We start from the raw sequence: 25,055 nt of genomic DNA, 5'->3' as shown, positions 1-25,055 counted from the left end.
CTGTAGACTTCCTTTTTACTTCTGTGCCACCCATAAATGACACCTCTTCTTCCCCACACATTTATCTGACTTACCGTAACATTCTCCTGCTTAAAGGATTTCCTTCCCCTGATGATAATAATGTTTGGGGGCAGTTTTGGAAGGACCTGCAAACCCCTCTCCTCGTGGTGGTGTATGTGCACGGGGCCCAGTGCCAACTGCTTCTCCCTATTGAAAACAGGAGGGTGTACGTCCCTGGGGCTGAGCTGACTCTCTGAAACAGGGTCAATGGATGCCACTTTGTTGGAGGATGTGCGGGTGGTCATATTTGGACTACTATTGGCAAAATCATGGAGTCCTCTGATGCCTGGTGTATGGGAGAGACGGAACGGGCAAGCACAGGTGTGGGTGGATACGACAGCCTGAGTCCACATGGAGAAGAAGGAAGTCCAGCAGGTCTGGGCTAGGGCACTGGACCTGCTTCTGACTCCATGAAAGCCTTTCACTGAGTAGGCGAGCTCTGGGTCTGCCCCTTTATCTCCCCCAGCAGGGAAGCCGGGGCTTGCTGGCTCAATGGAAGGGAAGGAGTGGGAAGGTCAGGAGGCATGAGTTAGAAGCATCTACAGGGTTTCCTTCCCTCAACCCTTGGCTCTCCAGGAAAGCCGTTGTCACCTGTGGGACCCCTGGCATTGTCTATCCTCTTGTGTTACCCAGTGGACTTGGACTTGAGGTGGAGAGCCGGCCTGACCCATCTGTGAATCGTGGTGTTACCTGAGCTGACACAGAGGCTGTCAGAGTGTAAACGACACTGAATCTTTTCCTAGGAGCTCTGGCTCGGACAAGTCTCTGAAGAACGGCATGGAGGAGTGTGATAAAGAAGAAGCGAGCACTAGCTCTCAGGGCCCAGGATACTGTCCAGCGAACGTTCCTGAAAATCATGACCTGGAGAAGATGTTAAAAGAATCAAGCCGTAATCCAGAAAAGACTTCCCCAAATCCCGAACTCAAGACCCCACCTTTACCCCTCTCAGACTTAGGGCAGCCCAGGAAGTCGCCTTTGGCAGGCACCGATAAGAAGTACCCCATCATGAAGCAGCGTGGATTCTATTCCGACATCCTCAGCCCTGGAACCTTAGACCAGCTTGGGGTGAGTATGGCAGCTCTCCATTGCCAGCCTCGATCCCTCCATGCAGGTTCCGGTCAGCCATCTCTTTGTCCCGCTCGGTGTCAGCTTATCGGTTCACTTCCCAGCTGTTATCTATCCATCTGTCCATCCGTCCATCCACCTACCCACCTACCCCGCCATCCCATTCCTCAGTCCATTATTCTTCAGTCCCTCGCTAAGCCCTTCCTATGGGCCAGACCCAGGACCGAGCACTGGAGACGTAAGCAAAGCTAAGACATCCACATGCCTGTGGCGATGGCCTTCGGAAGTCCCGCAGCACCTGCCTGGTTAGGAAAGGGGGCATGGATGAGATCTAAAGGTTAGGGGTGCATTGCTGGTCAGACGGGGGCTGAAGCACACATCAAAGCAGGGGGAGTTGTGTGCTGCTGGGACCCCGAGAGGGCCTGGCCCATGTGAAGAAGTGGACATAGAAAGGGAACAGAGAGATCAAGGGATGATGCTGGGGCCTGGGGGAAGATGGGAAGGAAGGAACTAGAAGAGAATTCCCAGTTCCCTGTAGGTTCCAAGTAGCATTGGGAATATTTTAGTCAGGGGAAAGCCTGGAGAAGCAGCACAGACGCACTAGTACCCAGCTCACCAGTAGTACTAGAGTGGCCTTTGGGAAAGGAAATACACCCAGAGACAACTGACTTTGCGTCCCTGCCTCATGGCTTGGCCATTGGACATATGCTGAAGGGTTCTCTGGAAGGAAAGAGGCTAAGTTGAACTCAAATGGGGCAGGTGTCCCAGGTGGCCTCAGTCAGACATCCCCCATGGCCTCTGAACAATGTGTCTGAGCTCACCCCCATAATCCTGGGGGGTGCTCTCTGGTGGGCTGTTGGGAAACACCCAGCCTTGGAGTCACCCCTTGGTCCTGACTGTGTGGAGTATCTGTACACATTCAGGGTTCTGGGCTTTGTTTCAGGATGTGTGCTGTGGGCCCTACCTGTCCCAGAATTTGATTCGTCAAGCCGACCTCGACAAGTTCACCCCAAAAGGTCAGTGCCACGAGCATTGGGCAGGTAGTGGTAATGGGTATTCAGACTACCTCAGGTCTCATGGAAATAGCCTCTTCTCAGCAGAAAGCTTCAGTTTCCTTGAGGGTGAAATTGTGTTGGTGAATTATGAGCTCTGCAAAGGCCCAGTTCTGAGGAGTGCTTTGTCATGACCCTCAGCAGAAGTGTGTGAGGGCCTGACCCTAGCCTCGGGCTCCTGAGGGCCACAGTTCTCTCTACTGGGCTGGGCTCAGTAGGGTTGGCGTTTTCTTCTCTCTCAGAACACAGGCTGTAGGGAAGCCAAGGTCATACCTGAGCCATGCCTGAAACAGTCCGGAATAGGTAGGTGCCTGAGAGATCTTTCCAAAAGAACAGACTATCCGTGGGCTTCATAGTATGTCTCGGAGCATGCCTAAGGGCAGGCCTGTGGCAGAGGGAAGATGGCCTTGGCAGAGTCTAGGAGCTAAGAAGGAACCTGGCTTTATTGTTTTCCTTCTCCAACAGACAGTACAGGGGTCCATCAGGTCCAGATGTCCTGTGGTCTCAGATGTCCATCCCATGTCCATCTGAAGAAAGGCCTGGGTCCTTCCTGACACTGTTCAAAATATCCCTGTCAACCCCCCGAGTCTGTGAACCCTGAAAATAGCACAGAAAACATCACAAACATGTGTATGGCTGTGCGAGGGTCTAGCTTTTTCTCCACAATCTCACAAACACCTCGGATTCAGGTGAAGGGCCATGGGTCTCAGCCCATGGAAGATGTGGCGGATGTTCCTATCACCCATATCCGGGGTGGGCCATGGCTAAGGCCAGTGGCTCAACAGCCTACCTGAAAAAGGAAGAACATCCAGACGGGCCCCAGGGTGGTGCCAGTCGGAGGCCTCGGCAGGCACTGACACCCAAGGCCTCTGAAGAACCCCAGACACTAGCCCGGGGTTCTGTGGGATTCCAAAGGACACCCCCAAAGTTACCTCATGCAGTCTGACTACTGCTTTACTGCAGAGAGAGGAGGTGGGGTACTAGGGTCCCACAGAACATAGGGGAGAGTAGTAGCCCGTGGAATTGTACAGCACATTCCACACCCTTCTTTCCCTATATGGCCTTGCTTTACCTGGTACTTTGCTCGAGCACCTTATGTTATAGGATACCCCTGTCCTGGCCAGCTGGGATGGTAGGTCAACCTATCTAAGACCCTCTTCCCACTGACTCCCCCTCCCAGAATCAAGAATGGACACTATGTCTGGCATTGTCTAAATAGGGATGGCAACCATCCAGTGGCATAAGGGTCCCAGGGCGACCACTCACTCCTGCAGAATCCAGGATGCCTCGCTCCTGGAAGCAAGCCCAAAGAACATGTGGGATTCAGACACCAACGAGTAGCACACCATGTGTGTCTGGGGTTAAGTAACTAGGAAGGGATCCCACTTTATCTTCCTTTCCAGCTGAGCCCCTCACTGATGTTGTATGCAGCTGGAGCACTGGCCCTGCTATCAGAATAATTGGTAGCTTGAGCAGGAATGAGCAAACGTGCCAGCCTTGGTTTCTCCTGACCATGCCAAGCCACAGGCAGAACTACCTGGTTCCTATCTGAGGATGTGCCATATGGGATCCCCCAGCTACTGACCTTTCATCTTCCCATAGCTGAATCGTTCGTCATTCCTGAGGACTTTCAGGAGCGTGTAGAGCAGCAGAGCATCGGGACTACCACGCGGCTGCTCACCCAGACTGACTTCCCTCTACAGTCCTATGAGCCCAAGGTGCAGGTCCCATTCCAGGTGCTGCCCGGACATTGCCCTCGGAAGATTGAGATTGAGAGGTATGCTGGTACCCAAGGAGGTAGCATCTGCCAGGCCTGAGGGGCGGGGCACTGCAGACCATGACTCGGCAAGCCCCACAGCAGGGCCTGTGAAAAAGTTCAAGCAACCCTCCTTTAATAGGAACACGTGGGTTCCCTCCCCGTGGAATTGGGAAGGTAGCAATTACGTCAATGAAGTGGTTCTCGCAGGGCAATACAGAAGTGGCACTTGGGGTCCTGGGTCTTTGCTGACATCCCTGAAGCTCCTCCATGAGCTTTCATCCCTAACCCTCCCTGCTCTGGCTAGGAGGAAACAGCAGTATCTACGCCTGGACATTGAGCAGCTGCTGGCCAATGAGGGCATTGACTCTAACAAGCTCATGCCCAGACACCCAGACCTGCAGCAACCACAAACCATCGAGCAGGGCCGTGACCCACTCTTTCCCATTTATCTCCCACTGAAGGTGAGCCACACCGCCATGACCTGCTGACACACAGCAGTCCGGGACCCCCCAGCTGAGGTGTCTCAGCCCAACGGGGACCCCTGACTCGAGTCACAGGCACTCGTGTGTCACACAGCAATCATCAGAACCCACTCCTCACGTTTCAGGCAACCTGGGTTGAAGCGGGAGTGGTCCCCAACCCAATAGGTTACCGATTCCCTACTTCTTCCCTGGACAGCCTCTGTGCCTGCCCCCTACCCCAGCCCTGGCCACGGCATCCGTGAGCAGCCAGGTTGAAATGTGGAATGGTATACAGACCCCTGACTGGAGTCCTCCTGAGGGTGGCAGCTTGTGAAATGGGGTAGGTGGGGGGGTAGGAGGGATTTGTTACCAGGTCCTCAAGGTACAAGAGAAGAAACTGAGTCTGGAGAGGAGAGGGGGAATATAGACAGGCCTTGGCTCTTGCTGTCTTCTCCTCCTGTCCTCTGTGTCCTGTGTACCTCTTGCCTGGAGTCCCCTGGGAAGCAGAGCTGAATCCAGATGAGTATTACTCTACTAAGGTTGCCTGCTGGCAGCACCGAGTCTTCTCTGGAAATCCCAGAGCTGCCTGTCCCCTTGGGTCTGAGCTCAGTGCTTCCCCACAGTAGTCAGGAGAGCCCACATCCTCCCCTGAGACCCCAAACATCCTCAGACTGAGCCTTGAGTGGCTTGTCCAGACGTGGATCCAGAGCAATGACCCCTTCACACATCGTGGGTCAATGGAAGCCGCAGGGTCTCAGAGACCAATCTAGGACAGCCTGTGTCTGCCTGACGTAGGGAGGCTGCAGAGGCTCCTGGCATGCTTAGTGTTGCTTGGCCACTAGAGGAACTGTTTGACTGGACAGTTGCCTGTTTTCTCCAAGGTGTTTGATAATGAAGAGTTTGACTGCCGGACTCCCACAGAGTGGCTCAACATGGGCTTGGAGCCAGACGCACAATACAGGAAGCCCGTCCCCGGAAAAGCCCTTCTTCCCACAGACGACGCCCTGGGGCACGGTGAGCAGGACCATCCTGAAGTAGCAGAACTATCTTGTCCCAGCAACCCCTGGCCAAGACCTTTAGACTCCCTTGGGATCTGGTAGCCAGGAGAGCTGAAGAATCTGTTGAAATCTGCTGTGATGTAGTCCAAGATCTGGCCACACCGAGGCAAAGAGTGCAAACAGCAAAGACAGCACTGACAGGAGGGCTGGGAAGAGAGCAGCTAGGTGCTGCCAGGGAGCAAACACACTGGGAGGTTAGAGAGATGGCTTATGGGTAAGAACTCTTGCTGCTCAAGCATGAGGACCTGAGTTCAGATCCCTAACACCATGTGAAAGCCAAGTGAGGTGGGCACATCTATGACCACAGTACTAGGGGTGTGGCTAGAGACAGGCAGTCACAGGGGCTTGCTAGACGCCAGCCTAACCCCCCCACCCCCCAAAAACAAATCAGTGAGTCCTAGGTTCAGAGAGATAGTGAGATACTTGGTATCAAGGGAACAGCACAAAGCAGTAGAGGAAGATACCTGGTGTCCCTCTTTGGCATCCACGAGCATGTACACAGGTGTGTTTATCTTCCTACATACAGTACACATGCACATACACACGCAGACACATACAGCATATACATACATGCACACACACACACAGAGAGAGAGAGAGAGAGAGAGAGAGAGAGAGAGAGAGAGAGAGAGCGAGCAGACACAAGAAAACCCTGTACTGGCAGTAATGGGAACATACTGAAGAGGTTTAAGGGCACAATTACAGACCCTGCATACACTGCTGCTCCTGCTCTCATGAGTTCTCAGCTCTTTCTCCCGCGTGATCTTTCACGGCGGCTCAGATGAGCATAAATACATGCTCATCATGTACAGATGAGCAATACCACATGCAATCATCGAATGGCGTTCAAACACATCTCCGCCACTCACACTCACGTACCGCTTCCACAGCCACACATCCGCGACCACACATACCCACGGGCTACCACCCAGACCAGCGTGTCTCATCCTTGCCCACAGCTGTTTAGAGAGTGCCCATGGTTCCTCCGTGGCCCCCCAGTCTGCCCTGATGGCTACAGAGGTTCTCTCCATTGCCTTCTGTCAGGAACAGTGACAGGGCACACGGCCTGCACGACTCAGTCCTGTTCAGCCTTCCTAGGAAGAGTCCCAAGGATGTTGGTAATGGAAGAGCGGAAGACTATGCAGGATTGGAGGCCACTCTGGTCCATGTTTTGGGGTGGGGGGGGCCACACTGTGGCGTGAGTAGACCCGCTTACTCAGTCACCGGTGGAAGGCAGGACTGTAGGAGCATGGACAGGCTTTAAAACTCTGTGTCATGGCAGTTCACTGAGCAGGCTGCAAACAGGTTTCATTCTCAAAATGTATTAATACTGGAATCAGTCTACCTGAAGCAGGCAAGAAACAGAGTGTTTCCTTCACTCTGGACTCAAATGACAGGAATAATTTAACTAAACTGAGCCCGGTTCTCCAGTGCCTAGCAATTAAGCCATGGGAACAGGGCCACGTTAAATGCACTGAGTTCCAGCTTCCTCGCTTCACGGGGGCCCTGGCCTTGAGCAGGAACACTAGAGCAAAGAGGGGCTCACAGGAAGCATCTGCCAGGGACCACTTAGATTTTGGTAGTCTCTTGGGACAGATTTTTCTATAAGTTGAGCCAAGATGAGTTTGATGTTTTCACGAAGGAAGCACCCCAGGAGGGGGAGGGCAAAGTGAAACCTGGGCAGGTGAAGGAGGTGAGGACACAGAAGTGGCCACCTTGACCCTTCTGAGAGGGCAGGCAGGGAGCATTTTCCTAGAATTTCAGCCCTTTCTTCCTTAACCCAGGCTGGAGAAGCCCCCGTTTGCTTTAGCCACTACAGGTTGTGAAGTTCTCTGGTGGGTACTATGTGTGCGTCTTACTTTTTTATAACTTATTTAGCACCAACTATGCACCAATTTCTACCCTGGTCCCAAGTCTTCACTTGTGCTTAAGATAGAAAAAAAAATGGCCCCTGCCCTTAGGGAACTGGCAACAGCATGTCCTGGTTGGGGTGAAGAATACAAAAAGAACAACAGGTTAGGAATCGCCTGGGCCAAAGATGCTACGTGAAGCAGAGGTGCTTCTCCAATGAGGAGGCGAGAATTAATCATCAGGCAGAGGTCACGACCCGTGCAAAGGGCCTGAGGCAAACGTGAGCCCAAAAGTCACAAGGATTGGCAGACATGCAGCGTATGGGCAGAGCAGTGTCTCCTTCCCTCCTGACACGAAGAGGCCAGGGGTACTTTGGGGAGGGGTTTACTTGGCCTTGGTCACCTTAAACAGAGTCCCCTAGCTTCATCCATCATGATCCCTTGTAATGGGTCATCAACAGTGTTGTTTATAGCCCTGTGGGTTTTTGTTTTGTTTTGTTTTGCTTATGACTATTTTGTCTATATGGATGTGTATGCACCTTTTGTGTGTGTGTGTGTGTGTGTGTGTGTGTGTGTGTGTGTGCATCTGGTTTCATTAGAGGTCAGAGGACAGTGTCAGATCCCCAGAAACTGGAGTTACAGACAGTTGTGAGATACCATGTGAGTGCTGAGAATCAAACCCAGGTCTTCTGAGAGCAGCCGGTGCTCCTAACCACTGAGCCATCTCTCTAGCCCAACCCCACCTCTCTTTTAAAAAAAAAAATACTTTTTTTCTTGAGACAGGGTAGACTGAGTTTCTAGATTATCCCTGCTCTCACTTTGTAGCCATGACTTTGGCTGTCCTATTGCTTCTGTCTCCCAGAGTAGCCAGGGTCACAGGCCCGAATCCCCAGGCCCTGCACTTGGCCCACCGGGTGTTTTGCTTGGTCACACCTTTCATGGTTCCCCATCTGTCTGTGTCTCTTTGCTCTCACGAGGGTTGTGCCAAGAGGCCCAGTCCTTATGGGTCCTCCCATGGCCAAGGCTTCCTCGAAGGCCAGCTCTTCTGAGAAGAGACAGGATTGTCCCTGGCTCAGGGGGACCCGGAAACTATCCCGGAGGAAGAGGCACCAGCCAGGTGACCTCTGACATCCATTCCCAGCATCAGCTGCCACATTCAGAAGCCCCTCCCCACTTCCATGGCAGAGAATACTGGTAGGGTGTCCCCCTCTGTTTTAGAGGACCCCAAGAGTCAGGAACTGGACTACAGATGGTGTGAAGTTGGTGTCCTTGACTATGACGAAGAAAAGAAACTGTACTTGGTGCAGAAGACTGACAAGAGAGGCTTGGTGCGAGATGAGATGGGGATGCCCATCGTGAATGGAGGGGTCACCCCTGAAGGTACAAGCTTTGTACCTTCCCTGGGTGGGCCCCAGCCCCAGGCCAGCCCAGCCCAGCCTGTGCCTACAGCCCAATGCTACCAACTCATCCCTGAATTCTACCTCACTGGGGTTATTAATGAGGGCCTGTCCCTTCACCAGTCTGATTGATTGGCATGCTGGCTGGGAGCAGCTGGCCCAGTGGCTTTCAGCATGGTGTTGTAAAGGGGGCCAAAGGCTCCCAATCAGGCGTTTGGCTGGAGTAGTGTGGAGGACGGGACAAGTGAATAGTCATGCCTGTGTAACTCCTGCCAGTTCGGGGCTCTTTACTGTTTCCAACACATTTCGCATGCAGAAATCGCTGTTAACCTTATGAAGTGGGCAAAGCAGGAAATGCCATTCTGCCCATTTCACATATTTGGCTATGGGGGCATCACATGCCATTACAATGACAAATCGTTGAGAGCCAGCAGCTGAGGCACAGCTGACTCCAGGACTCCAGTCCAAAGAGCCTAACTGTGTGTCCCTTCCCTCCCCCCCGCACCCCTACCCGATTCCCAGGAAGGCCACCACTCTTGGACACCCAGTACTGGGTCCCGAGGATCCAGCTCCTCTTCTGTGCTGAGGACCCACGCGTGTTCACACAGCGTGTGGTCCAGGCCAACGCTCTGCGCAAGAACACAGAGGCGCTGTTGCTCTACAACCTGTACGTGGATTGCATGCCCACGGAAGGCCAGCGGGTCATCAACGAGCAGAGCTTGAGCAAGATAAAACAGTGGGCTTTGAGCACACCACGCATGCGCAAGGGGCCGAGGTGCGTCATGTGCTGCAGCGACCCTGGACCTCACTTTGTGGGTGGTGTTGCCAGAGAAATCGCTGAGACATCTCTGTGAGGTGATGTCATTGGGGCTTCTGTTACTGTGGTCAAACACCATGACCAAAAGTAACTTGGGAGGGAAAGGGTTTCTTTTATCTTGTACTTCCAGGTCCATCACTGAGGAAATTTAGGGCAGGAACTCAAGAAGAGCAGGAATCTGAAGGCAGGAACTGAAGTAGCGTCCACGGAGGATTGCTGCTTACTGGCTTGCCTCATGTCTTGTTCCTCGTGGCTTGATCAGCCTGTTTTTTTTTTTTTAATACAACTCAGGAGCACCTGCCCATGGATGACACTGGGTTGCATTCACCCACATTAATCATTTATCAAGAAAATGCCCTACTGACTTGGCAACAGGCAGTTGATGGAGGCATTTCTCTGTTGAGGCTCCTCTTCGTAAATACCACTAGCTTGTACCAAGTTGGCACAGGTGACTTGCTGACTACATCAGGCCTTAAATTCTAAGTGTGGTCCGGCTGTCTCCAGTAGCCTCGTTGTGGAGCCTTACGGGCTCGTGAATTCTTGCTAGGTCGAAAGGGTGAGAGTGCATTGCAGATTCTTTTTAATTTCTGTGCTGAAATGTGGCTAGTGTCCTCTTCAGGCTGACCTCCTGCCATTTCGCTACACTCTCACCATGCTTTGAATAAGTTCGTACTTCCTGGCATAGCAGGAAGTCCTCAGCTTAATTTAATTTTCCCAGATACAGCCTTGAAACGGACTTTTAAAGATTTTAAATTTTATTTTTATTTTATGTGTATGAATGTGTGTGTACACACACACACACACATACACACACATATATATATATGGATATATATATGGATATATATATATGGATATATATGCCTGGAGTCCGTGGGGGCCAAAAGAGGGAGTCAGGGCCCCTGGATCTGGAGTTCCACATGGTTGTGAGCTGCTTTATGAGCTCCTGGGGAAGAGCAGACAGTGCTCTTAACTGCTGAGCCACTCTCCAGCCTCTGAAATAGGTTTTTTTTTCTCCCAGAAGGCCCTTAGTGGGGAATTTAGAACCAGGATTCAGCATTTGATGTATTCGTTGCTACTGGGAGATGACTCCTGTAAGGTTCTCAGAGAGACAGATCTAAGGGAAATGTGTCTTTTCTGGATCTACCTAATCTTACCTATAGTGCCTCTTTTACCTCCATATTTCCTCTGTGTCCATCTGTTTTCTCAAAGTGTGAGCCCCCAATGATACCTTCGTATTGGCCGCAGCACCACATGACTCATTCTGACTTCCGCAGACTTGTGGCTCGCGTCACCTGAAGAGGATCAGTGTCTGTCATCGAGCACACGTTAGCTTATTCGCTCAGTCCTAGAATACTCCAAGAGTAGCTTCAAATGGCCGGCCTGTGCCCGTTAGGACAGAGTCTACAGTTCTTACGTTCTTTTTGTTGTTCTGAGACAGTTCTGAGCTCATCAGTTCCGCCCTGCCACGCAGATCAGGGATCACAGCATGGACCTGCTTCTCAGTGGACATTTGTGGCATTTGTGTCCTTTCCCCCATTGGGATGGAAAAGATAGGCAAAATATTGTGTTCAAGGCTGCTTTGGTGATTATCCTACATCAATAGGGTATAATACTTACCATTTTATGAGATATACTTTGGTTCAATTTTAAAATTTTTTCTTTTGAAAATTTTATTTGTTTAGTGTGTGTCTGTCTGTCTGTCTGTCTCTCTCTCTATGTATGTGTGTGTGTGTGAGTATGTGTGTGTGTGTGTACACCAAAGGACATATAGAGGTCACAGGATGACTTTTGGGAGTCTGTTCTTTCCTCCCACCATGTGGTTCCTGTGAATCAAATTACAAGCCTTGGTGCAAGCCACTGAGCCTTCTCACTGGCCCACGATTTGTTTCTGTTACCTATAAAGTGTATCACATTCATAATTTATGCTCAGGAGTGTGTGAACTCTCTCCTCTCTCTGATAGCGTCCTGGAGCACCTTAGCAGCCTGGCCAGAGAAGTGAACCTGGACTATGAACGCAGCATGAACAAGATCAACTTTGACCAGATTGTCTCTTCTAAGCCAGAGACATTCTCCTTTGTGACTCTTCCTGAAAAAGAGGAAGAAAAGGTGCCCAATCAAGGTGAGGACCACTGGATCCTGACTGCCTACCTGGCTAGCTCACCCCACCTCTGCCTCTCTTGATAGGATTTTGTTCAGTCACTAGGGCTCTCATAAACCTGGGTAAACCTCTGTGCCCACCTTGTCCCTACTATTTACACTGTTCTTTTGCCAGATGCCAGGAAATCTTGCCTGAGGAACAACTCTGTGTGTGTGTGTGTGTGTGTGTGTGTGTGTGTGTGTGTGTGTGTCCCAGTAATGTTGAAGCCACAAGGTAAGTATGTACCAGAAAAGCCATGGTCAAATGTAGATGTCAGGCACTTGATAGCCAGGCCTCAAAGACACACACACACACACACACACACACACACACACACACACACACACACATATATATATATATATATATATATATATATATATATATATATGCCTTCTTCCTCCTATAACAATAACAGAGCTAGCATTGCTACAGCTCCATGGACATATAGAAGACCAAGTCTCAAGTTGCTTTGAGCCCACCCATAGATGCTGAGTACACTTCCTGATCCCAGATTCATGTGTGCGATGTGCCCAGGGTACAGGTTAGACTGTGAATAACAAGCATTCTTGGACCCAATATTCTTCTTCGGGCTCCCAGAGCGTGCTCCAGATCAGCCTCTGGCTTTTTTTTTTTTTTTTTTTTTTTGGTTCTTTTTTTTCGGAGCTGGGGACCGAACCCAGGGCCTTGCACTTCCTAGGTAAGCGCTCTACCACTGAGCTAAATCCCCAGCCCCCAGCCTCTGGCTTTGTGTAGCAAGGGTAGGGGGGTAGGGAGGGATTTACAGGGTCACACACACCCAAAGGGGTCAATGATGACTGGCAAGCCTGGAGGGAAACTCGGGGCATGTGACTCACTATGGATCTTGGGGATACCACCAAAGGCAAGAGCAGGAAAAGGAGAGTTCTGGGAATGAAAGGAAGCTGTTACGTCTCCTCCATCAGACACTGTGTAGATGAGTGCTGATGGCTCTGATGTGTGTCCCAGATGGCTCTGATGCTGGCTCTCGCCCCCTCTGCAGGGCTGGTGAGTGTCCCCGAATACCCCTTCCGGGAGCAAAAGGAGGATTTCACTTTCGTGTCCCTGCTCACTCGGTCAGAGGTCATCACAGCTCTGAGCAAAGTGCGGGCTGAGTGCAACAAGGTGACCTCCATGTCCCTGTTCCATTCCAACCTCTCCAAGTACAGCCGCCTGGAGGAATTTGAGCAGATCCAGTCTCAAACCTTCTCCCAGGTACCTGGGCATCAGAGCGTGGAGGATGGGGCCTCGGCCTCAAAGCCAGCAATCACAGGCCCCGTGGCTCCGCTGAAGTAGGACAAGGGTGGGGCGACAGTGGAGTCCATCTGCAGGCCAAGGAGAGCCAGGGTGGGCTTCTTCCTTCCCAGTCCCTCTGAGCCAACCCTAGTAGCTTTAGGGCAGATCTCCTGCCTTAAAAGGGAGAACAGGAACCCCACTCCCGTGTCACAACACTTGAGGACAAAGGTGCAAGGGGTATGGCTCCAGCCTCTCTCCACTCAGTTCTCTCTTACTCTTGTTCCTGTGTCCTCCCTTTCTACCTCTTTCTCTCCTGTGTGCCTGTCGCTTCCCCCATGGCTGTTCTGAGCCCCGTGTCTGTCCCCTGCCTCTCCAAGCATCCCCGGACCCCAGGTATCATGCTGCGGCCTGGGTCCAAAGTGCTTGGCTGAGCCTTGTAGGAGGCTCCCCTCCATCGTGGTACATGAGTCCTGAGGTGGCCACCCCACGAACCTTGCTGTGTTGTCTTTGGGCATGGCAGCTTTGGGCGGCCGGTGCCTGGGGTGGCATCTGGTGATGGACGTGTCCACACCAGGTGCAGATGTTCCTCAAGGACAGCTGGATCAGCACACTGAAAGTAGCCATGCGCAGCAGCCTCCGGGACATGAGCAAGGGCTGGTACAACCTCTATGAGACCAACTGGGAGGTGTACCTCATGTCGAAGCTGCGCAAGCTGATGGAGCTCATCAAGTACATGCTGCAGGACACGCTGCGCTTCCTGGTGCAGGACTCCCTGGGCAGCTTCGCACAGTTCATCGGCGACGCCTGCTGCAGTGTGCTTGAGTGCATAGACGACATGGACTGGGGCGAAGACCTCATCAACAGTCCCTACAAGTGAGTCCGATGCACAGAGGCACGGGGGAGGGGGCGGGTGCCCAGCATATCAAGTTCTTGACATCAGAGAGAATCCGGCCACCTCAGCAGTGTCCCCTCCAGCTCTTTTCTGTGGTCACTCTTTGAGTGACTCACGTGATAATCCTGAGCCCTTACCATGAATCCGGCTGTTGGTCTTAGGGAACTTTGAGATACAGTTCTTACTGCAAGTAGGAGGAGGCGGGCATAACAAGGTACGTCATACATACTGTGATTGCCGATTCTATGATGAACTCTGGGGATGGCCTTTGCCTGGCGGTCAGGGAAGAGGTGGCATCTGAGGCACAGGGACACTAGAGGTAATTAGCAGGACCAAATGGAGCAGGAGCACTGCAAGTAAAAAGGACTTGGGGCAGCTAAGGGAGGACAGGCTACCAAGTGGAGCTGGAAAAGAAAGGGCAGGTAGGTGTGGCCAGAGGAAACGAGACAGGGAAGAGGGCAGTCTAGACCTCCAAGAGCTTCCTGGGGGGATTCTTAGTGAGGTAGAAGCTATCCGCAGGGCCTGGCTGCGATATCATCATAGCTTTTGATGTGCCTCAGACTTCAGAAACTGATGATAGAGGGCTTCTAGGAAGAGCGTTGGGCCTTTAGCAAGTGCCTATGCTAGGCCAACCTGTCCAGTGACCTCAAGACCTTAACATGGTGCTACCTCTGTAGTCTCTCTGGGGCAAGAACCCAAAGCCTTTCCGGATGGCCCTGAGCTTTTCTCTCTAGAAAATCAAGGTTTCTGTAGTGAGGAGAAAGCAGTGCTATGCTTGAAGAGGCTCAAGAGCACAGTACTGGCAGGAAGGGTCAGGCTTTCCCAGTCAGCCCAGTTGTTTGCCTCCAGGCCCCGGAAGAATCCTCTGTTCATCGTAGACTTGGTGCTGGACAACACGGGGGTGCACTACAGCACACCGCTGGAGCAGTTTGAGGTGATTCTGCTCAACCTCTTTGACAAGGGTATCCTGGCCACCCATGCTGTGCCCCAACTGGAGAAGGTACGTGCTACAGGCTGGGCAGGGCCTGGCTGCTGAGAGCCACAGGGCGCTCTCCGCATCCAGATATTCAGCGGTCGGACAGTGCCATTGAAACATGGAAGGGCATCACAGGTACCAGAGCCGTTTGTTAGCCTTCCACTTAACAGGCAGTAGGCGTGGCTCTGAAAATTACAGCTGTCTCCTTTAATCCTCAGCACAAATGGAACCGTTAACACTGCCGCCTTGTAGACCTGGAGAAATTAACCCAGTTAAATCTACTTTACAAGACAGCTAAGTAGCAGGACCTCGGTTTGAATCTTAGACTGATTGGACGATCCTGCCACAGCCGTATCTGTCCTGTATCCCCTTTCTCCACCTCAGCTGTAGACCCAGGTGGACTTCCACACACAACCAGTACCACAGTGGAAGTCACCACACACACCCAAGCTGCACACAGCCCACTTCCCTGGCCCAAGAGCCTCCATAGCTCAAGTCCTTTCCTACATCTCCTACTGTCAGTTAAAGCAATCAGCAGCCCGTCCTTGGCAAGTCTGAATCACACCAAGCAGACAGTATATGAGCCTCACAGTAGCGTCTGCATTCGTGTTAGTTTATAGTCCTTTCTCGGCCGTTGCAAGCCTTCCCCCACACCTGTGCCATATTGCCCATGTTTGCCCATGTCACTGCCCATTCAGTCTTCAGACCACTCTGCCAACCACTCCAGGGCTCATCCAGCTCTGCTTTTTCTGTTCTTTTCTTAAAGCTGGTGATGGAGGACATCTTTATCAGTGGTGACCCTCTGCTGGAGTCAGTGGGGCTTCACGAGCCACTAGTAGAAGAGCTTCGTGCTAACATCACCAATGCTATGCACAAGGCCATGATACCACTGCAGGCCTATGCTAAGGAGTACAGAAAGTATCTGGAGCTGAACAACAACGACATTAGCACCTTCCTTAAGTATGTGTGTGTGTGTGTGTGTGTGTGTGTGTGAGTGCGCGCGCGTGCGTGTGTGTGTGTGTGCGCGCGTGTATCGGTGTGCACGTGTGTGTCCATCCATTCATCTGTCGGTCTGTCTGTCTGTCTGTGTGCATCCCCTCCCATCCTGCTAACCATCCTGTGCTCCCTGCACATGCTCACTGCCTTCAGGACCTATCAGACTCAGTGCCCATCAGCAGAGGAGGTTCGGGAAGTGGTAATCACCCACCTGAAAGAGAAGGAGATCCTAGACAACTCATTGCCCAGCAGCATCATCATTGGTCCCTTCTACATCAATGTCGACAACGTTAAGCAGAGCCTGTCCAAAAAACGCAAGGCCCTGGCCACTTCTATGCTGGATATCCTAGCCAAGAACTTACACAACGAGGTAGACAGTGTAAGTAACTACTGGCCTGGCCCTAGCACAGCCACACATAAGCAGCCTTGGGCACATGGGGTGCTCCCACTAGTAAGATGCCCTGGGCACAGTCTGGGGTGCCTTCAGGTGCCTGCATCTAAGAAAGGGCCTGGTTATCGTTCTGCCTTGACCCCTGCCTACCTTCATGTGTATCCATACGTCAGTAGAAGGTTGGTATCTCTATCCCTAGACTTTCAGAATCCTGGGAGGTTCTTGGGAAGCCCAGGCTGAGCTGGATTGCTCCATGAGCTGAGGGTATGCAAGTGCAGATACCGGAAACCCTAAGTTTGTTCCCGGGTCCAGAGGAGACTGAGAGGGTGGCACCTTTGCCTCAAAAGAGGTTTTAGCAACCTAGTGAGCCTGTCGGGAGTGGCTATCTTAGGAAGAAGGGCAGAGTGTGGCTGTGGTCGAATAATCGACTTCAAGGCCCTGGAGACATTGAAGAGAAACAGGTTCCAGTGTAGGCAAGGCACATAACTGTCCCCAGAACCCTCCAACCTCCACCCACTAGATCTGCGAGGAGTTCCGCAGCATCAGCCGCAAGATCTACGAGAAGCCCAACAGCATCGAGGAGCTTGCCGAGCTTCGAGACTGGATGAAGGGCATCCCTGAGAAGCTGGTGATTCTGGAGGTAAGGCAGGCACTGGCACTGGTGGCCAGGAGCCTGGTGGAGCCAGAAGTTGGGCGTACATTAGGGACCCGGGGCTGGATACATAAAACTATTGGTCAGAGACCAGGGGCTGAGACAGGCCGAGGCTGGAAGATCAGAGCCGGTAGGTAAGATAAAGCAGATAGCCAGGGACTTGTGGGGCCCAGGACAAAGTTTGTAGTGTACAGCAGGGATTCAGAGCTGTGCTCTCTGGGCAGTCAGGAGGACTGAAGGCATAGGTCGGAAGACTAGACCCAGAGATGTGTTAGCAGTGGCTCCTAGAGCCCCGGGCCTGGACCCTCTCTGAACAAAAGCGCCTTTTCCCTGGCCCCAGCCGCGTTGGAGATCCCATTCAATAACCCCCTCCCCAGCATGACTCGTCATTTCCTGCTCATGCAGGAGCGGATCGTAAAGGTCATGTCTGACTACGAGGTCATGGATGAATTCTTTTACAACCTTACCACTGACGACTTCAATGACAAGTGAGTGGGAGCAATGTTCCCCACACTGGACATTGGGTGGGGAGCAGGAGAAGCCAGGCTGCAGTGGTGCTCTAAAGGGCCAGCTGTTGCAAGCTGTGAAATCACAGCAGAAACGCCCTGTCAAGACACACTAAACCACAGCTGCACTGAGAGCCTGGAGCAGGCAGGGACGAGAGGTTTGTGGGCAGAAGGAAATCACGTGGGAGTAAGTTCTCTTAGTCAGGGATCCTGTCACTGTCCTATCAGTGGTCTTGTATATACATATACATGTATACAGTGAGGGAAAGCAAACATTAGAACAAACCCCTCTCTCAGCTCTGCCTTACTGATGAAGGTCCAACACGTCAGCCTGACAAGGCATCGTGTTCAGATAAAACCGTCGCAGGGGCTGACATCTCTGAGCCTCTTGCAGTTAGAACCCTTTGAGACCACGTGTCAGGTGGTAGAGGGAGTTGCTTGTGTGCTGGAAGCTGGTCTGATGGCCCCGGCTGGTCAACAGTATAAAGGCTAGCAACTAGACTTGATTTAGCTTCGTCTGAAATCCCTGGGATTTCATAGGAAATATCTTGGCTGAGGTTTCTGTCGCTGTGATAAAACGCCATGACCAAAAGCAGCTTAGAGAGGAGGGGTTTATTTTCTCTCACAGTTGCGTATCACACTCTATCAGCAAAGGCAGTCAGTACAGGAACCTGGAGACAGGAGCTGATGCCGAGGCCATAGAAGAGTGTTACTTTCTGGCTTTCACCACCCCGTGGCTTGCCCAGCCTGCCTTTTTATAACACCCAGGACTAGCAGCCGAGGAGTAGCACCACCCACAATGGGCTGATCCCTCTAACATCAATCACTAATGAAGAGAACAGCCTATAGGCTGCCTACAGCCAGATCTTATGGACAGTCCCCCGATAGAAGCTCCCTCCTCTCTGATTATTCTAGTAATGTCGAGTTGACTTAAAACTAGTCAGCACACTTGATATCACTCTCTTGTTATTTCTGCTTTGCCCTTTTGCTTGGGCACACTCCCCAGTTCCCCATTTCCAACTAGATCCAGCTGACAGCTGGATTCTCCCATTCTACTCCAACCCAACCCTGCTCACAGCCTAGCTGCCTAGACTTGGGGCCTGGGCCCATGGAAAGGTGACCCTTCCTGTCCATCCTATCACTTCAACTGTGACATCTCCTCAAATCCTGATCCTCTTTCCTGCCAGGTGGGCTGCCAACAACTGGCCCACAAAGATCCTCGGGCAGATAGATATGGTGCGGCAACAGCATGTTGAGGATGAGGAGAAATTCCGCAAAATCCAGCTCATGGACCAGAACAACTTCCAGGAGAAGCTGGAAGGGCTTCAGGTGGGGCTTGGCTTAGGGCCTTCCTAGGAACTGCTTTCCATCTGTCTGTCTGTCTGTCTGTCTGTCTGTCTCTCTCTCTCTCTCTCTCTCTCTCTCTCTCTCTCTCTCTCACACACACACACACACACACACACACACACACACACACACACACACCATACAATGCTGTCCTACGTCTAGCATTTAGGAGATGCAATGTCAATGTATGGTAGATGACTAGATGAACATATTTTTAAAATGGCTGAAGGAATGAACTGAAGGGCAAAGAGAAGCCTGGATAGAACATTTCAGAAAATTTAACAATAATGGACCCAATCCTCTTGATTATGTAACTGGCACCCCAATGAGCATGGCATTCAAAGATTCACATCTGTTCCCAATCCTGGGACAGCCTGCCTGTGATTGGCCAGCAGCTGGCTCACTACACAACGAAGTTCTCTCAGAGCTAGGAGTCAGTGCCCTGGGTATGTGAAATGCGTGCTCAATCGTAGGATTCTGGTGCATTTGACTCTGGCTCTTTGGCCCACAGCTGGTGGTGGCTGGCTTCTCCACCCATGTGGAGATTGCACGAGCACACGAGATTGCCAACGAGGTGCGGCGGGTCAAGAAGCAGCTAAAGGACTGCCAGCAGCTGGCGATGCTGTACAACAACCGCGAGCGCATCTTTGGCTTGCCTATCACCAACGTAGGCTTCCTATGGGCTTTTGCCCTACTTCCTGCTATGGGGTAGGGCTTGGCATGTTGGGGTAGAAGTGATCTGGCTGTAAGGTAGAGCTAAACCTCTTGGCTATGGGGATGGACAGTATAAACAAGCAGAAGGCTTCAGGGGGAGGCGGGGGTCAGTCTAGACCTTGGAAGCTCAGCAGCCAGAGCTTACATATAGCAGGAGAAAGGAAGTCCTAACTGGGTCCTTGCGGGCAAGAGCAGAGAAGCAGATATAGAGATGATGTGGAGAAAAGCCAGTGAGCATCCTGACAGTCTCGCCCTCTGCCCCTGTAGTATGACAAGCTCTCAAGAATGGTGAAGGAATTCCAACCCTACCTGGACCTCTGGACCACAGCCTCAGACTGGCTGCGCTGGTCTGAGAGCTGGATGAACGATCCTCTGTCAGCCATTGACGCTGAGCAGCTGGAGAAGAACGTCATCGAGTCGTTCAAGACCATGCACAAGTGCGTGAAGCAGTTCAAGGACATCCCAGGTAGCTAAGGATGCCTGCTGGGGGGCCCGTGCAGTCCTGATGTCTTTTGTAGGATGGCTTTGCTCTTCCCCACCCACTGCTGGTCAGAGAGCATGACTATTCCTTTTCTGTGGACTGAGCCTATCCTCTCTCTCTGCACTGGCTGACTTTCACCCGGCAGCCTGCCAGGATGTGGCTTTGGATATCCGAGCACGCATAGACGAGTTCAAGCCGTACATACCGCTGATCCAAGGCCTGCGCAACCCTGGCATGCGGAACCGCCACTGGGAGGTGCTGTCCAATGAGATCAACATCAACGTCAGGCCCAAGGCCAACCTGACCTTTGCCCGCTGCCTTGAGATGAACCTTCAGGACTATATTGAGAGTATCAGCAAGGTGGCTGAGGTGGCTGGCAAGGAGTATGCTATTGAACAGGTAGGTCCCCAACCACTAGCAGGCCTGATCCACTGCTTAGACCCCGCTGACTAGGCTGATCTCTAGCCCCTGAAATGACGGCCACTTGGGAGGGTAACCGTAATGCTTTCCCGGGGTCGCAGGACATTTTATTAAAAGTTAATAATGTGGGTAGAGTGCTTGGCATAGTGCCCACCATTGCTATATTACTCAGTTTCCCTGCCAAGAGTTTAAAGAGGAGCTAATAGCATTGTCATCATTTAACAGATGGGCACAAGACTTGAGAATGCAGTCAGCCTAGATGCACGAGCTTAATTCCCCGCACTGTCACTAATTAATTAATTAATCAATTAATTAGAAAACCTTAAGGCTCAGGGGGGTTCAGCAGCACCCAAAATAATATTCTTTAGGTGTGAGCAAACTCCTAACTGTCACCCAAGTACCTCTCATGTTGCACATATGTGAGCTTGAGTCGACCCCACATCCAGATAGAGGCCCGCTGGGGACTTGCTGCTTAGGGGAGCTGGGACTGTTTGGCAGTGTGGCTCACGCAGAGCCATGGCCTGGCAGAGTGCTCTGTCCTCTGCCCAGTGCTGGTCGGACAGCATGACCACCAGTCCTTCCCAAGCGCACAGCTCTGACTGTTCCCTACCACAGGCACTAGACAAGATGGAGAAGGAATGGGCTTCCATCCTGTTCAACGTGCTGCCCTACAAGGAGACAGACACTTACATCCTCAAGAGCCCAGATGAAGCCTCGCAACTGCTCGATGACCACATCGTCATGACTCAGAGCATGTCTTTCTCACCGTACAAGAAACCCTTTGAGCAGCGCATCAACTCCTGGGAGACCAAACTGAAGCTGACCCAGGTGGGCCTTCCTCCCGTGGTCCTTCCCTCCAAAGGAGCACTGTCCACCGAGTGGCACCTGCTGTATTTGGGTGTAGCCTGCTGCACCTGTCTGCCCCAGCCCCTGGCTCTCTGACAAGCCTCCATCTGGAAGAGGGTACCGGGATGGATATGGCCATCCGTGGAGGAGGTCTAGCTCCTGAAAGAGGCAGTAAGGGCCGTGGAAGGAGTGAAGCTTAGTTAAACAATGTGGCTGCCTATGCTTGGGACAGTCTAGCCCTTGGAACTTTGTGGGCTGGACACAGTGAGACTCCGAGGCCCCTCTGTATCCTTTCCCACCCTGTCCGGAGCCTCCCACCCATCTCACTTTGTGATACTTTGAGACAGGGGCCAGGGTGTATGGGACAACAGATGTGTCGGGCTTTCAAGACCAGTGGCAGGGGCTGCCCAATGATGCCTGGGTGTGTCTCACAATACATATGCCCCTGAGGCCAGACGTCAGGTGAAGGAGGAATTCTCTATACAGCACTGACCCTGGGCTTCCCTGCTGTGTGCACGTGTGCATGCGTACGAACACACACACACACACACACACACACATACACACCCCTGTAATTCCAGCCCTACCTCCTCTCTCCCCCTAAGCTTAGCACAAACAACTCATTAACTCACCCACACCTGTCTGCAAGATCTTCCCAGTGAGGCTCTTGCTCGGAACCTATTAAAGGGCTTCACACAGATTGGGACCTTAGTGACTCAGAAACAAAATGACCACTAGTGGATTCCTCAAGAACAGGAGCCCATGCCCACTTCCCCTGATCATCTCAGTGTCCATTTAAGCCTGGCATGGCCCTGACACAGAGCTAACCATGGTGTCCACCTCATGAGCAGAGATTAATGAATCAGTTTGCAGTGATAGGAAGAAATGAGGTAAATCCCAAGTGTAGAGCTGGGAGGCAGAAAGGAAAATGGCTCCATGTAACATTACCTAGTAGACGCTAACACCGATGTGGGTGCTCTGCACTGCACTCCGAGGGGATGAAATGTCTCCATCATGGACACTAAACCCCACCCCGAGCCCTCACCTCTGGAGGTTCATGCCCCACCCCTCTTCTCCAGGAGGTGCTAGAGGAGTGGCTGAACTGCCAGAGGTCCTGGCTCTACCTGGAGCCCATCTTCAGTTCTGAGGACATCACCCGGCAGCTGCCCGTGGAGAGCAAGCGCTACCAAACCATGGAGCGGATCTGGAGGAAGATCATGAAGAATGCCTATGAAAACCGGGAGGTGAGGGGGATGGGAAGGCAGCTCAGACCCCCAAGGGTCCTGATCACATTGCTGGGGACTTCTCAGTCTTTCCCCTCCCTAAACAAGGATTAAAGACCAATCCAGAGGTGTTGTTTGTGGCTCATGTCCTCGGACATGGACCCCAGAGATGCTCCTTAGAAACAGTTGTTTTAGCATTTTGCTGTCCTCCAAGTCTGAAGCAAGACAGCTCCTTGGTCTTCTTCCGCCCCTTTTATGACTGCAGAATGGTTTCTTGGGTTGCTGGAGGCAATGCCGAGCCTAGGAATCAATTTCCTGCCCCTTACGCCCTCTGGTGATGTCTGGCTGGCATGGGCACTGTCTAATGAGCCCATCTTGCCGCCTCCCAGCTGACTGTGCTCACCTCCCCCTCTCGCTAACCCCGGTGCGTCTGCTTCCTGCAGGTAATCAATGTGTGCTCTGACCAGAGGCTGCTGGACAGCCTCAGGGACTGCAACAAGTTACTGGACCTGGTACAGAAGGGCCTCAGCGAGTACCTGGAGACCAAGCGGACTGCCTTCCCCAGGTAGGCACCACAGCCTAAGTCCACGCTGTGGGCCGTCAACTGTTCTGCTATGTCAGAGGTGCTGGGGCTGCCAGGGCCTAACAAGTCCGCCTGACCTTTTCTCCTCACCTGTTTTCCCTTGGAAGATTCTACTTCCTGTCAGATGATGAACTACTGGAGATCCTGTCACAGACAAAGGACCCCACAGCCGTGCAGCCCCACCTGCGCAAGTGCTTCGAGAACATTGCCCGGGTGTGTGGCTAGGCCAGGGCACTCTCCAGAGGAGACTGTTCTCCTCCCATGGCAAGCCCTCTTAGAGATGAGGCAGCAAGACAGACCCCGATCCTCAGAGATATGCCTGGGGCTGGTGGGAAGAAGGTTAGGTAAAGAACCCATTCCTCCTCTTCGGCCAGGGTCCTAACTCAGCCAGAAGCTCCTGTCCTCCCAAATACTGAGATCTGCGAAGGGTGAAAACAGAGGGCAAGTTTAGACTCATTTCCCAAGGGCTTAAACACACCCTGACAGATTGCTGTCAGGGAAGGCCCCCATGAAGGCAAACCCTGGGGGCGCGCCCCAGCACAGAGCTAGCTCCTCTAAGGGGCAAGAGTCTGGCCAGGTCAGACTGGGCTAAGGGCTGGCCCTCTGGTACACCAGGGTAACTCACTTCTACCCACCTCTGTCGCCCATAGCTGCTGTTCCAGGAGGATTTGGAGATCACACACATGTATTCGGCAGAGGGGGAAGAGGTGAAGCTGTCCTTCTCCATCTACCCCTCCAGCAATGTGGAGGACTGGCTGCTGGAGGTGGAGCGTAGCATGAAGGCCAGTGTGCACGACATCATCGAGATGGCCATCAAGGCCTACCCTACAGTGAGTGCAGCCGTCCAGCGTGCTCCCTCCTCGGTGCTCTCTGCCCCAGCCCGCAACCCAGCCAGCAAGGGTTAGAGTTGACAGCACCTGGGTCAGCCTGCTCATGTTGTCTTTCCAGATGCTCAGAACTGAGTGGGTTCTGAGCTGGCCGGGCCAGGTGACCATTGCTGGTTGCCAGACATACTGGACATTGGAGGTAGCCCAGGCACTTGAGGCCAGCAGCATCAGTAGCAGCCTCTTCCCCCAGCTCTCCAAACAGGTAGAACTAAAAAGGATTGGTGCTTCCCCCACCCACCCAGTTCTCCTAGCAGCATTCTCCTGCATCAAGCCTGAAAGAGACCAGAGGTCAGGTCCCAGGAGCAGATCAGACTCTGTAGCACCAGCAAGAAGGGACCTAAGGAGGGCTCTGAGACGAGGCAGGTGCCCCTCCTTTAATGATTAGCGAAGCGGTCACCAGGTTCTTCCTGTCCCGTCCCTTGGGCTCCCCACAGTCCATGCTTCTCGCCTCACTGCAGACTCTATTTCCAGCCACGAGCATGCAAACAGATTGTACACCACAGAGGCAGGTCCCACGTGTGTGACTCGTATGTTCTCCCGTCTTCCTCTACTCCCATCTCAGATCAGTAGAAGCCTCCAGAATGTAGACACTGTTCCTGGCAGAAGCCCTCCCTCTGTGCGAAGGGTGAGGAGCTATAGATCTCAGGTCTCTACAGTGACTTCCTGATCCTTTCAGCTCAGTGACCTGGTGGCCCTCGTGCGGGGGAAGTTGTCCCGCATGCAGCGGATGGTGCTGTCGGCACTCATCGTCATCGAGGTCCACGCCAAGGACGTGGTGAGCAAGCTGATTGACGAGAACGTGGTCAGCGTACATGACTTTGAGTGGATCTCACAGCTCAGGTGAGGGCCAGGGTGGAAGAGGCTGGGGTTGTCCCTCCCACCAAGCAGAGACGAGACAGACATGGGTACTTTTGTGTCCTCGTGCTCCAGAAGAATCCCTTCTTTTAACTGTTCACCTGCCCTCTGGCCCGTGGCCCCATGTCCAGGTACTACTGGACAAATAACGACCTGTACATCCGTGCTGTGAATGCGGAGTTCATCTACGGCTACGAGTACCTCGGCAACAGTGGGAGGCTGGTGATCACACCCCTCACTGACAGGTGAACCCTCCCAGCTGGGTCGGCCAGCCCCGTGGATGGCCAAACAAAGCTCGGCAAGGCTCGAAAATCACCACCCAGGCAGCCAGTCCCAGGCTCCAGTCCCAACCCTGGCGGTCAGGACTGGCACA

General features: G+C 52.6%; 1 protein-coding gene across 2 annotated transcripts in view; it reads left to right on the top strand.

Moving 5' to 3' along the window:
- The window catches only part of Dnah1 (dynein, axonemal, heavy chain 1), a 61,068-nt gene that overhangs the window by 3,081 nt on the left and 32,932 nt on the right, over positions 1-25,055 (top strand). For both annotated transcript variants that reach the window (NM_001033655.2, XM_087587459.1), the window contains 27 exon segments: positions 804-1,125; positions 2,069-2,141; positions 3,780-3,954; positions 4,241-4,397; positions 5,279-5,411; positions 8,524-8,685; positions 9,225-9,477; positions 11,484-11,641; positions 12,681-12,892; positions 13,488-13,786; positions 14,655-14,805; positions 15,548-15,741; positions 15,931-16,156; positions 16,689-16,808; positions 17,226-17,308; positions 18,514-18,655; positions 19,185-19,340; positions 19,655-19,853; positions 20,014-20,267; positions 20,904-21,116; positions 22,214-22,378; positions 22,801-22,922; positions 23,048-23,153; positions 23,591-23,770; positions 23,889-24,029; positions 24,504-24,667; positions 24,814-24,927. In NM_001033655.2, the coding sequence (NP_001028827.2) occupies positions 838-1,125; positions 2,069-2,141; positions 3,780-3,954; positions 4,241-4,397; positions 5,279-5,411; positions 8,524-8,685; positions 9,225-9,477; positions 11,484-11,641; positions 12,681-12,892; positions 13,488-13,786; positions 14,655-14,805; positions 15,548-15,741; positions 15,931-16,156; positions 16,689-16,808; positions 17,226-17,308; positions 18,514-18,655; positions 19,185-19,340; positions 19,655-19,853; positions 20,014-20,267; positions 20,904-21,116; positions 22,214-22,378; positions 22,801-22,922; positions 23,048-23,153; positions 23,591-23,770; positions 23,889-24,029; positions 24,504-24,667; positions 24,814-24,927 (4,640 nt within the window). In that variant the 5' untranslated portion in view covers positions 804-837.

Source organism: Rattus norvegicus, chromosome 16 (assembly GCF_021556685.1).
Source record: "Rattus norvegicus strain SHRSP/BbbUtx chromosome 16, alternate assembly SHRSP_T2T, whole genome shotgun sequence".
NCBI lineage: Eukaryota > Metazoa > Chordata > Mammalia > Rodentia > Muridae > Rattus > Rattus norvegicus.
Note: the sequence above shows the minus strand (reverse complement) of the source record. Positions and strands in the feature narration are given on the sequence as shown.